The 13,638-nt window shown below is 51.0% G+C and overlaps 1 protein-coding gene across 1 annotated transcript; it reads right to left on the bottom strand.

The window, feature by feature from the left end:
- Window positions 1-7,364: 7,364 nt before the first annotated feature.
- LOC123190340 (vacuolar cation/proton exchanger 1b) lies at window positions 7,365-11,737 on the bottom strand. The gene is made up of 11 exons (XM_044602964.1): window positions 11,314-11,737; window positions 9,525-9,592; window positions 9,386-9,414; window positions 9,097-9,293; window positions 8,774-8,995; window positions 8,554-8,685; window positions 8,305-8,421; window positions 8,151-8,204; window positions 7,945-8,061; window positions 7,716-7,806; window positions 7,365-7,627 (listed from the first exon to the last, which is right to left on the bottom strand). The coding sequence occupies exons 1-11, from the start codon at window positions 11,575-11,577 to the stop codon at window positions 7,611-7,613; spliced, it is 1,308 nt and encodes a 435-aa protein (XP_044458899.1). The 5' UTR covers window positions 11,578-11,737; the 3' UTR covers window positions 7,365-7,610.
- Between the last annotated feature and the right edge of the window lie 1,901 nt (window positions 11,738-13,638).

Genomic DNA, 13,638 nt, shown 5'->3' with positions numbered 1-13,638 from the left:
GTCCTGCCGTCTGCATGCGTATGCTCCTCACACAACAGCAGCCTAACTACGCTAGACTGTTGTTGTGTGAGAGCATAACTACGCTAGGCTGCTGTTGTTGTTGTGTGAGAGCATACACATGCAGACGGCAAACCCCCACCCCCACCGAGCTGATATATAGTACTATATCGTGGTGCTATAAGATGAAAAAAAAAGTGACCGACCCTAAACTAAAATCAGTCGCCTGAGCTATAGCCGGTCCCTTGTGGATTTGCATAGGATTTGCTCAGGTCATATATCTTCATAGCCTGCGTACCAAAAATCGAAGGCCAAAAGGCCTAACTAAAACCCATGTACAAGTCTAGCCCAAAAAGGTCGTGCTCTCAGGTGCCAAGACTGACCTGGCAGATTATGCCCCGCTTGTCCAAGTAGAATTTATTTGGGACCCGAGAGGAGAATGTTGTGTGTAGGATCTAAGTACATAGACTAGAACGGATGAATGGGAGATTTAAAATTTCTTTTGAAATATCAAAATTCTCAACACAACACAATAGAAATAACTCAACAAGATGCAGTTATATTAGAAGATAAACTACTTAAGAAAAAAGACTGCAAGGGAAAACTAAATAACTCTGTTGTGAGATGTTCATCAGAGCTAATAATAGAAGAATGACAATGTAGATGGAGATGAAAATCAAGCGAACAAACAGAGAAACTATCTTAAGCATCACGTGAGATAACACGAAGCATAACATGATCTCAACACAGATAGAATTGCATCACATAAATGAAGAACCAGATCACCGATGAACAATCACCACAGAGATAACTTAACCGAAAGTAAATTACTGAAAGTAATACGGTAAAGAGAAAGAACCGGTTTGTTTTTCTAATGCCCAAGATCAACAAGGGGTTGTTATTGCATCGCCGGCTAGCCCATGCCAGCATGTGAAATTTCAAATATCTCCTAAATGGTGAGCACATTCTTGGACTAACAGATGCTTCTTTTGAGAAAGATTGTATATGTAGTGCATTCATAGCCAGAAAGCAACATCAAGCAAAAGCATACTCCCAAGGGTATCATGTCAACATCAAGGCCTCTAGAGCTCCTTCATGTAGATCTCTTTGGGCCGCTATCATGGGATAGCCTTGAGAGAAGAAGCATGGTCTAGTCATTGTTGATGATTTCTTAAGATATACATGAGTGTACTTTCTCAACTCCAAGGACGAGCTGAAAGTGACATTTGTGGATTTTGTCAAGCCCAACACACCCTCGATAAGATAATCTTGGCAATTAGAAGAGATAATGGCTCGGATTTCAAGAACAACACCTTGAAGGATTTCTTAGTGATGAGGGGGCTGAGCATCAATATTCCGCACCCCTTTGGAGTTGTCTTCACTGAGTGGTCCTTCACGTTGTACTGGCAGAACTGTTGAAGGTTGAAAATAGAGCTTCTTTTGAGGTTGTAGTGCAGAGAGGGTGCTACAAGTGGTGTCGTCTTTGGCCGATTGTTCTGCAAAACTTTGGAGGCTTATGATCCAAGATGTTCCAAATGCTCATCTTTGGGCTTTGCGTTTAGTTTGGTGTTTTGGGTGTCAAGGTTAACTCACTATGGTTTGAAGCCCGCTAAGATGTTCTATGTCACTATGGTTTGAAGTCCGGTGAGATGGCGCCCACAGTGGCAACAAAAGTGAGTTCCTAGTTGTGGAACCTCGCCTCATGGGTTGCTCGCGTGAGCGACTCCGGAGGACCCAACCCTAGATCGAGCAGAGCGGCCGACCTCCTCCCTCCCTCGGCCGCTGCCGCCTCCGGTGCCGGCGGTGGCGGCCATGCCCGGCTGCTAAAGGCAGTGGGCGAGGTCAGCGCGCCCCGACGGGCCTCCCTCGCGCGGGGGAGCAGCGTCAAGGGGGCGTCGCGGTGGGGATCTCCGGTGAGGCGGCGTGCGGCGAGGTGTGTCTGGCGAGGCAGAGCACGCCCGAGGGCTCGAAGTGGAGGTGCTGGGCATGGTGTTCTTCTCTGCGGCCTTGGGAGAATGTCGAAGGGGCTGCGCACCCAAGTCCTGGAGGCGGCAGATCTCGACCAGGAGAAGCGCGGTGGCCGGGATTTGCTGCGGTGGTCGGGGTCGGTGATCTGCCTCCTGTCCGCACCTGCGAGGAGGCAGAAGGTGGCATCTTGGAGAGGTAGGTGGCGGTGCGGGCTAGATCTGGGTGGTCTGCGCCCGAAACGGTGGCTCGCAGCCGGGAACTCTGGTGGTGCGCACGTCTGTGGCTCAGGGCGGTGGCTGCTGCAGTGTTGGATGCATGTACGGGTTCTCCGTCTGTGAGTTCTAGGGTTGTGGCCACCGCGGTGTGTACCGCCAGGAGGTGGTGCGGCTCCTGGCCGTGCTGGATGTGGGAGATGTGTTGGTGGTGTTCTTCCTCGGTCGTGAGGGTGGTGGTTGTTGGAAGGTGTGGCCTCACCGTGCCAGGTATCTGGTGTTCTGTGACGCCATGACCACAATGGCGAGGTGCTGCGGCAGCGGCGGTGTGATCCAACACAGACATGGTGGCCTCATTCCTTCGCGAGGGGTGGGAAGTGGGCGATGTTAAGGATGAAAATAATGTCCGTCTTCAATCGGTGCCGTGACGACGGCGCCCGTGGGCGTCGTTCCCCTCCTTGGAGGCGTCGCTTAGGTGTATCGACATCTCCCCTTTTTGCCTGGGTTGTTGTCTCCAGGTGAAAGCCTAGGTCTTGGACCGGCGATGGCTACGTCTTGGCGTCGTTTCTCTGTTGGGAGCATCGTGTGTGGAGACTTGGCTAGGATGTTCCGTGTTGCGGTTCTCCAGTGCGTGCCGCTGGTCCGAGTTGAGTTTCTTGGGCGTTATGTATGCCAACGCCGGTGAGTACAAGACGGTGGCTTTCCCGGGACTATCCGAGTCCCGCCACCCACTCGCCATCTTCTTTTCGGCAATCATGGGTGGTTGGTGCATCAACAAGGGGAGTTTGGTGAAAGTTGCTGCTCTTCGGGTGATCGGTGTTGGTCGAGACGTGGCTTTGTTGCTCTAGTTAGGGCAGGTTCCTTTGCGTTGTGGTTGTAATGTGTGCGCAGGTTTTCTTCGGATTAGTTCGGGTGTGGTGTTTAAACTACACTTGTTCGCAACACGTGGTAGACTTTTGTAACTGTCTTCTGCCTTCTACTCCCCGAGTCTCAAAATTCTTGTCTTAGATTTGTCTAGATACGGATGTATCTAATACTACAATGTGACTTGATACATCCGTATTTAGACAAATCTAAGACAAGAATTTTAGGACGGAGGGAGTATAAAAATATGGTACGTCTTTGGTGTACTCTCGAAAAAATATGTTCTATGTCGTCCTTTTGCCGATACTACTCTGCTTAATCACGAACTTGACAAGAGCCGACATCCCGTTGGTCATCCCACCAACCATCCTCCACAACGTCAACAAGCTCGAGAAAGCTTTTCTTTGGTCCGGTTCGGACAAGACAACGGGGGGCCAAATGCAAGGTGAATTGGGAGTATGTTTGTCGGCCTCTTGAGCATGGAGGACTCGGGATCCTCAACACTGGCAAGTTTACGAGGGCTCTCCGTTTGCAATGGCCGTGGTACGAATAGAAGGAGACCACCAAGATGTGGGTGGGAATGGGAAACCCATATAACGAGGAGGACCTCAACTTTTCCTATGCTTCCACCACCATCACCATTGGTAACGGTGCGAGGACACCCTTTTGGGACTCCCCTTGACTTCTTGCGCGAAAGTCTAAAGACATTGCCCCGCTCATCTATGAAGCTTCCAAGAGAAAGAATTGGAAGATGAGGGAGGCTCTGAAGCACAACGCTTGGATTCTCAAGATCACCCCCACCCCCCCACCACCACCACCACCAATGTCTCCGTTGAGCACATCACGCAATTCTTCGCTCTATGGATGATACTAAATGAGGTCCATCTTGACAAGCTCACCGAAGATGATATCCTTTGGAAACACACAACCTGTGGACAATACTTGGCGGCCTCCGCGTACAGGGCACAATTCCTAGGGACGGTCCTTTCTCCTTTGGACAAAATGATTTGGAAGGTTTGTGCACCACCCAAAGTCAAATTTTTTGCTTGGTTGGCCCTTCAAGGCAGAATTTGGACAGCGGATAGATTGGCAAAGCGTGGGTGGCCAAACTGCGATCTTTGCCCTCTTTGCAAGACGGCGCAAGAATGCGGACCCCACCTCTTCTACAAGTGCCACTACACCCGGCGTCTTTGGTCTTTGGTCATTGAGAAATTCCTCTTGCACGGGCTTGACACTTCCTCCTGGCCCTTGTTCGACTCGGTGGAGGAGTGGTGGGCAAGCACCTGCGCCGATGGCACGCCAAACCGCCAAGCCAAGGCCTCCCTCACCATGCTCGTCTGATGGACAATTTGGAACGAGCGTAATGCAAGTGTTCAAACATAAGAGTGCTCCACCGCCAATCTTGCTCTCCTCCATCACCACCGAGGCCAACCTTTGGGTCGTCGCCGGTGCAAAGAAGTTAGGGTCTTTTATTTCATGTGAGTAATCCGCATGCCGTGTTTTTAGGTATCTTGTAACAAACTCTTTTCTATCTTAATTAATGGATGAGGCAAAGCTTTTGCCTCTGTTTCAGAAAAAAAAATCTCTGCTTAATCGTTCGGTTCCGATGCTAACAGTTTTGACGGCGAGCACTTGCAACGGGTTTCCTCTTAGGCCTTGTACAATGGGAGATGCTTAAAAAAATAACCCGGGTTTTTCTGAAGCACCGGTGCCTATTTCTGAAGGAGAGACGCTTAGTTAAGCGTCTATCCTGTACAAATAAGCACCGGTGCTTAAAAAAAGCATGGTTTATTTTCTCTAAGCACCTCCCATTGTACAAGTCCTTAGTGTTAGAAGGGAGAGAGAGAATTGATGGAATATGATGGATTTGTTTTATGTATTGCTTGAGCCTCGTGGGCATATATATAGAAGTACAAGGTCGTCTTGGAGTACAAGGCAAGGTGGAATAAATCCTACGCTATCCTATGTTTCCATAATAACAATGATACTCAACATTCCCCCGCAGTCACAACGGTAGCACGCAGACGGTGAGACTGGAGAAGAATCCGAAGGCAAGCCGACGGACACCCCCCCCCCCAGTCGTAACGGTCGACGCATCACGGAGTCGTGGCTGGAGTAGCAACCGACGAGGTCAAGCAAGGCGATAGCCCTTTGTGCCGTTTGTCGAGGTAGCCGAGAGTGTAGGTAGTGTCGCCGTAGTCGAGGTAGCCGTGTGAAGAACGCCGTGGTCGGTGTCGAGTCGAGGGTCGCCGGTGTCGAGGTAGTCGCCGTGGAGCCGCGGAAGAAGAGCAGCGGCGGCGGCGGCGGCGGCTAGAGAAGGAGCGCGGCGGCGGTGCTCGAAGTAGGCGATAATGAACCCGACAGCGTGACGAAGACCGGCGCGGACGGTGACGTTCCTGCGCCAAGGGAGGCGGCGCGGCGCATGTCACGGGGAAGTCAACGCGCGTGGACGGCGGTGGACCGCGGGCTGCAGCGTTACGGTCCGAAGGGGCGACACAGCGGCGGCGGGCAGGTCGGGGCGACGACGCGGAAGACCTCAGGGCGGTTGCAGGGATCGCGTGCCACACTCGCTATGGCCTGACGGGGCGACGCAGCGGCAGCGCGGGGGTTGGTGCAGCCTCAGGGACGGCTTGGAGCGGACGGCCTCGGTGCGGCGGTTGACCGCGGGCCGAGGCACTACGGCCTGAAGGGGCGACGCAGCGGCAGCGCACGATGTGGTGTAACCACGGTAACAGCCTCATGGCGGCGGCGTAAACCACGTGCCGTGGCGCTACGGTTCGTAGGGGCGACACAGCGGCGGCGCGGATTGATGCAGCCACGAAGAAAACCACAGGGCGGCGACGGTGCGGCCTGATGAGGCGACGCAGCGGTAACCCGTTGCTCGATCGATGAAGAAACACGTTGTAGTCGAAAACCATCTTCATGAGATCCTACGAAGCTGCGCGTAGACGGTTGATCTGACCGTAGACGCGACGAGCAAGAATCCAAAAGACATGAGCCGAAGACGAAACACCCGCGACGGTACCTTTGCACGGGTCGGACGTGGCATGAGGACCGCAGTCAGGCTTGCCAATAGCACTCAGCCGGCCGGAAAAACGCATGCCATGCATTGCACGGGATGCATGCAACAGCAGCGTGGATCCAGGTGGCCTGATGGACAGGCGCTAGCGGCCGTCCACACCAAGCGGCCCGCACGCGCGCGGGACGGAGGGCCAGTATAGGACGCGACCGGCCACCGTACCAATGCACGCGTTGCAGCCGAGTGAAGGCGAGAGTCGTCGGCGATTAACCGGTAGAGGCGTGTCGTAGATGACGAACTGCGGTGGGCGACGAAAACCAATCGTAGATCGAAAAACTAAAAAAGAAAACACCGATCAAACGGACCGGCGGAAGAAAGAAATACCCAGATCAACGATCGGGAAAAAGACTTTCTAGGGCAGCCGGTCAACACGACCGGCGGACGAACCCTAGGTACGGGCTGCGCAGCCCCCGGCGGCGGTCATGGAGGCCGACCGCCCCGGGGGCGGCGCGCGGGTGCGGAAGCTGCGGTGGCTAGGGTTTAGGATCGATTAGTCTAATACCATGTTAGAAGAGAGAGAGGATTGATGGAATATGATGGATTTGTTTTATGTATTGCTTGAGTCTCGTGCGCATATATATAGAAGTACAAGGTCGTCTTGAAGTACAAGACAAGGTGGAATAAATCATACGCTATCCTATGTTTTCATAACAACAATGATACTCAACACTTAGTGCCCCAACCCGCTTCTCCTCTTTTCCGCCCTCTTGTAATTTATTTGGCTAATACTAAAGTTGTGCACTGGTTATTCCGGTAAGAAATTCTACTATAGCTTACCAACCCATGGTAAACTTTTCTCTTTCACACAGTACATGAGTTCCAATGTGAACTGGAGTAATTTCTAGCAACATCTTAGATTGTTTACTTGGTGCCCCAAGTATGATGGGAAAACATTATAATATGGACAATGCAAACTGATCGATGAGGGTGGCCCAAGTGTGCCCAAGTGCGCTTGGAGGATTTTGCTCAAGAAGCCCCTACTACACACACACACGGTCTAGTCGACGGAACATGCACGGGACACTGGGACAGGGTGGTAGCGGTTGGCGCGAGATGTGATCTGTGGAGCTGCAAACGGCAGCACCCAGGCATTTCTCCTAGACGAACTCCCCTGGCGTTGATGGTTCGTTCCCCACCGCTCGACACGGTGGAGGCAAAGCAGAGCGTGTTTTTCACTGTGCCTGCTAGTCCGTCCTGCCTTGCCTCCGTACTAGCTACCTTAGCTTTTTAGGTGCACTAATGGATACATTAAACTCGATTAATTTACAGGTCTGCGATGACCATAAACACACCTGATTTAGCCAACACTAGTCTCGATCTACAATCTTACACGCAGGCAGGCAGGCAGGCCCTACTGCTTGGCTTAGCTGCTGCCTCATGCACGCTCATCTGCCCAGGGAGGTGCTCTACTACCTTCTTCTCTTATCTTCACGATCTGCAACTCAATCACCGGCACTCTGGACTAAGCCGATCTGCTAGGCCGAGCCAGATTAATTGCTTCCGTCAGCTGTCATCGAAACATAACAAATGTTAAGAAACAATGAGTAGTTGCAGATGTGTTGAACAGAAAATGGGAGGGAGTGTACAACCCCTACCTGAACGTCGTCTCAGGACAAAAAAGCACACGCCGATCACGGCGTAGCAAAGGAGGAGAAGCAGTCCCTTCAGATAATGCGACGATCCGTCCTGCGCAACACACGAACAATTCCTTCACTGAATGAGTTGCTAAGTACAATGATGTTGACAGCAATGCCAGAAACACCGACAGAACATAGGTTGGCTCGACGCACGCACGTGGCAATGCGAAACAGAAACGTAAATTACCTGGAGGGTGAAGCTTGTCACTAATATTGCCAGGAACAAAGAACCGGTCTCGAGCAGGTTGAAGTCAAGATCCATTGGAACCCCCATGACCCAAGCCACAAGGACACTCAGCGGCACCTGCATAGGGCAGTTCAGTTTCATCAGGAAAGAGAACAAGACAGAGACGGCTTGAAGTTAAAAATATCTAGAGGTTAGTTAATACAGACCACAAACATGGAAATCTGCGTAGCTGACCCCAAAGATACTCCAAGGGTGATGTCCTGTCACAACCAAAATAAATAGAACAGATTTGGTGTTAGTGATCGCTCCCTCGACATTTCAGTGAGTATGCACGGGTTCTGAACTTCTGATGCTACTTACCAGCTTGTTCTTAAAAGCAAATATTATTGCCCCAGCATGCTCTGCTGCATTCCCAACAATCGGAATCAAGATGATGCTAATGAAGCTCACTGATAGTTCCCAGGATTTTGAGGCCGCCTACAAAATTTGTTCCCAAAAAAAAATTTGTTAGCTACGCTGTAGGTTAGCTCAGAGTAAAATTACAGAGGAAGTTTCTTCAGAACTCCCATCCAAACTTGGCCAACATGAACATGGCATGGTGCTGCATACCTCAATTGTGCTCACGACATACTCCGACAGTAAGGCGGTTATCACAGTCATGACCGCTAGCCAAACCATCGCACTTGTAAATCCCAGTACCGCCTCATCTTCAGACACCAAATCATCACCATCATCTTCAACCTAATCATTTTGTCATTAAACAACTAGTTATATGCATGGTAATAATTTATTCTGGTATCTGATCAGCACTAAGCCAAATATTACACACCTCCTGTGGCTCAAAGAGCTGGCGATGCGTCTTCAGCTGGAAGTAAAGGTAGGCTCCATAGGCCAGGATCATGAGAACGCTGCACGCCCGGGATAGCACCAATCCTGAATCGTCGGAGTTTACTGCATGCTCACCAGCGCTTACTGCATACCTCAGCATCAGCGGCATCGATTGGCATAGCACACCAAGAATCAGAAGCCCTGTGCTGACATCTGCTTGCTTCTGCACAAATGAAAGCCATATCGTCGTTCATGCGTCATGACAAATTCGTGCAATCTTAAACAGCATAACAGTAGTACGAAGTAGATAGCCGAGTTGGTTACTCTGTCATATGGCTGCTCGACACCGAGGTTGGCAAGCCCACCAAAAAAGAGGGAGGTGCCGAGGACAAGCAGCAAGTTGGACAAGATGGAGCCGAGCAGGGAGCATTTCACCACCGTTATCTTGCCCTCCCTCAGGGCGAATAGCGCGATGATAACCTCGGTGACGTTGCCGAATGTCGCATTCAACAGTCCACCGACTGCAGTTCAGGTAGATAACCACATGACGTCCAAGTTGTAGGTTGGTTAGAAACTTAGAATGATTTGACGTTTCGAGATCAACAACTCTTACCAGTGGGACCGGTGTAGAAAGCGATCTGTCTGTGATCAATCAAAATAACACAAAGAACAGAGTGCAAGCTTTGTCAGCGACATAAAAAAGAAGGTGACGCCGAACCGAACACGCTATGACGATGAGCAGAGAAGCTTACTCCGTCAGGAAACTGAGTCGCTCCGCAAGAGGAATTAGCCCGATTAAGCTAAGCACGAAGAGCCACACCTGCATGAGCTCAGCATTAGGAAAGATATAGCAAGTGTCCGAAAAGATGGACAAACGGTGAAGAATATTCGGGATCCATATGCTCTTCCTGTCCTATTGCTTTCAGCCTCGAAAATATCACTGTCCCTGTTTAATCGGCCAGATTTTTGAACATGGTACAGCTTGGAATATGTTGGTACAAACTAAAAACATAGGCAGTCCTCAGTCCTGGTGTGTCTCACGTGTTCTCTGCAGCACCGGCACGACAGTGAGAGCTGAGAAGACGTAGGAGTCACATGCCGGACTGAAACCTTTGGTAAAATGACAAGAGAAGGCGGTACTACAAGGGCATCAACCTCTGCTTTGTCCAGAGGAATCCCACAGTGGAAACGGCCCGTGTTCGTGTTTGAGCTGAGCTCTCGCCGATCAGCCGCAGGATTGTCTCAGAGAACTGCTAGCGCAGTGGAGCCTACGTACGGACAGGATTCACCTGATGACCACGTTGTTAACTTAGTAGAGTACCACTAATCCTATCATTGTTGCAGCATGTGCAGTGAGCCCAGGGGCGAGATTAATGGCTGCCATCGCTGGACGGATCATGGATGGATAATATACTAGCAGTGGCATTAGGGAGGTGGATGTGAGGTGCAGAGGGGCATGGATGTTGATGGACCGACATGGGCGACATGGGTGGTGGTGGAGGGCAAGAATGTGCATGTGATTCGCAGAGCCGGGGCATATTAGTCGCGGCTTATTCCATCCCACGATTCCATCTGTAACGCGTCAATTTTGATTAGTGGTTGGGGTTTGAAGCCTAGCCCACATGCCGGTATGGGGTCACTCACATGTAAACAGCTCGTCGTAAATCAAATCTTTCTCAAAAATAATATGTAAATCAAATCACCATCATTCCATTCTTCTCATAAACATATACTAGTAGTAATTGCTGTGAATAGTTATGTTGGCGGTTTCTTTAATGGAAATCAATAAGAAAACTTAGTATGGGACTATGAATGCATTGGCCACAGCTCTAGCTCTCTCTCTCTCTCTCTCTCTCTCTCTCTATCTATCTCTCTCTCTCTCTCTCTTCACATGTTTGTGCAACGCCCTGTCGAACTATTAATCTAAGGACTAATAAGGTAATACTAAATGCAGGAGTTAGTTAGCGGTGGGCAGAGGAGAATAAGATATATTTTTATGGTGGTGATGAAAATGTTCAGGATGCTTGTTTTACAGTATGTTGTAGACAAGGCACATGCAGGTTTTACATAGAGCGGTTGATCAGAGAGCAAACCAATCGTCCCTAATTACGTCTGTTAGCTAGGTGTTCCTGGGTTGATGTGACAAAAGCAGAGAAGAATGCGAGATCTTTCTACGCGAAAAGGCACGGCACTGAAACCGATGTATGACCCTAATACTCATAGGGTGATGAAAATGTAATGTGTGTTTTATGTTGGATAGGCACATGTAAGCTTAACACACAACCACAGAGCAAACCAATTGTCCCTGCACATAACATATATGATCCGATCCAATTGCGATAACGGAGGAAGCAATCGGAATCAAAGAGGTTCGATCGATAAACAAGCAGAAAAGAGCAGCTAAGTTAACGACAGTACTACCAAACACTAGCTACGATTAGGTGAAACTGGGATAGATAAACACGGAAATCAGGTGGAAGCAGGCGCTGAAGGGCCGGTGAGATTGGAGGAGGTTACAGGGAAGGAAAGAAGGGGGCGTACCTGGCCGAAGCGCATGTATCTGGCGACGACGGCGAGGAGGACGGCGGGGAAGAGGACGAAGAGCTTGGTGCCGAAGAGCACCTCCTGGAGGGTGGAGAGGAAGCCGCGGAGCGCGGCGCAGGGCACCTTGCGGACGAGCGAGGTGTCGGACTTCTTGCGGAGCGAGGAGGAGGACATGTTGTGCGCGGTGCGGCCCAGGTGCCGCATCTCCTTGCCGCCGGCCTCCAGCAGCGGCGCCGCCACCGCCACCGCGGAGGAGTCCATTCTCGCAGGCCGCGGGCAGGCTCGCTCGGCTGCGCTCTGTTTCTCTCGGCTGGCTTCCACCTCCTCAACAGCCCGGGCGGGGGCGGGGGCATGTATACCGTGTAGTGCAGGGGTTAGAAAAGGGGCAGGCAACGTGGCGTGCGGCGCCGCTGGTCCGTTAGCACGCCCTCCGCCTCGGTTGTGTGGCGGGGTACCGCTCGGGATAGCCTAGGCCGGCCGAGGGGATCGGCCTGGCCGGTGGCCGCTGGTGCTGGAATCGGGTACCGGGATGACGTGGATGGGGTAACAGCTCCCCCGCTAGCCTCGCCTAGATTCCGCTCGGCACCCACCCACCCGCGTACGGCGCAGCATACAGCGAAGCGAATGTGTACGTACTACTACGTACGAGGGATGGGGGTGACGACGAGGAACGGGAAATACACAATCCTTGTTTTCCTCTCCTGGCGGCTGGAACCCTCCCTACCAGGAGAGGCCCTCTTTCAGCCCCCTCCGCCGACGATCCCGGCCGTCGGTGATAGGGGGGTCATCGAATCCATGCGCGTGAATCGTTTTTACCTTTTTGTAGTCTAGATTTTTAGACTGTTCATCATCTTGGCTTCGGCGGCGATGATGACGGCACTGAATAAAGATTCTTCAGATTCTTCCCTGACGAGGCCATCGGTCCTACGGTTGGGGATGGATTTGGAAACCAGTCTGTTCAAGCAAAGATGGCGTGGCGGCGGCGGCGACATCCTCGTGGTGGACCTGTGTCCTCGGGCTCCACCGTTCCGACGGCGTTTGCTTCAACGCTGCCGCGGAGCTTGGGAGGTAGTCTAGGAGCAGATGCAGATTGTGGTCTGCATCGACAACATCTGAAAGACGGAACCGGTGTTGGGTTCGTGGTTCCTGGATGGCAGATATGGTTTCCTTCTTTGTCGTCTTAGTCGTGGTGGGGTGCCAGATCTGGAATTCGATAACGTGTCTGGGGTGTTGCCCCGGTCTGATTCGTTCAACGGCAATGGCTTCACTTTTGGTAAGCCATCTTGAAGGTCCGCAAAGCTGCATATCAGCGATGGAGGCGCCTCGAGCTCGGGTGAGGAGGTGATCCGTTATTCTTTTCTTCGGTGGCTATTGTGGTGGTGCCAGAGGTAGGTGACCGGCGTTGGTGTCAATCTCAGAGATGTTCTGCTATATTTTTCAGTTTTGTCATATCAGTTCTTAACTTTGTTTTTATAATATAAATGAGACGTGTATTACTATGAAAAAATACACAATTCCTTGGCGATGTGTGTCTAACAAAATACGGCAGCTCTGGCCTTTGATTTTTTTATTCTTTTTTTGCGTATGAGCTCTGGCCTTTGAATTGATGGTATATTTGGACATATCTTCTTGTGTATATACAAAAGTACGGCAAAGCTAAGCGGTGGCTACGTACGTACGAGAGAGGTCGATGGGGACGAATGTCTTCTTTCTTTTTTAGCGACCAAGAGAGAGACAAAAACTCTGAAGCTACCGGGAAGCTTCCTCCTACCAGCTCGTGTTTTTCTTTAAAATCAACCAGCTCGTGCTGGTGTGGCGTGTGCGTGCTGGTCTTGGTTTTTGCTCGGTTTGGGGCTCCCGGTTCGGCGTCAGCGCGCTGCTTGCGATCGTGCGCCTCTCCAAGGTCCAGAATCGGATGTTACTCGATTCGTGTGTGCGCGTGTGCCATCTGTGATCTGTGGCATCTCGTCATGGAGCTACAGTGCCATGCACACCTTTCCTCACTCGTCCCCAGCGAGGCCCGGAACAAAACCTCGAGAGGAAAAGTTTCCCCACGGCCGGTAAACATTGACGACCTGTTTGTTTGTGTCGCGGCTGGATTAAAAAGTAGCTGAGCTGGTAGACGGTGGGACGCAGGCACGCAGCTGGACGGTACAAGCACTGGAAACCAAAAAAAAAACAAAAAACTAAAACAGTTGTTTGTCAATTGCATTTAGGACAACCGGTGAGCCAGTAGCTAGGGGTGAAAATCTGAAATGCTCTTATTTGCTGAGGATGTACTTTAAACAATGATTTTATATGATTTATTTGATTATGTTGGTC

This window comes from Triticum aestivum, chromosome 2A, assembly GCF_018294505.1.
Source record: "Triticum aestivum cultivar Chinese Spring chromosome 2A, IWGSC CS RefSeq v2.1, whole genome shotgun sequence".
Taxonomy (NCBI): Eukaryota; Viridiplantae; Streptophyta; class Magnoliopsida; order Poales; family Poaceae; genus Triticum; species Triticum aestivum.
The sequence above is the reverse complement of the archived record's forward strand: the minus strand, read 5'-3'. Positions and strand labels throughout refer to the sequence as shown.

Excerpts from the sequence above, each read along its gene's own strand:
- LOC123190340 (XM_044602964.1), bottom strand. The coding sequence starts at position 11,577 with ATGGACTCCTCCGCGGTGGCGGTGGCGGCGCCGCTGCTGGAGGCCGGC. Across the intron at positions 9,415-9,524 it reads CGACTCAGTTTCCTGACGGA|ACAGATCGCTTTCTACACCG; the intron begins GTAAGCTTCTCT and ends GATTGATCACAG. Across the intron at positions 9,294-9,385 it reads TTTCTACACCGGTCCCACTG|TCGGTGGACTGTTGAATGCG; the intron begins GTAAGAGTTGTT and ends CCTGAACTGCAG.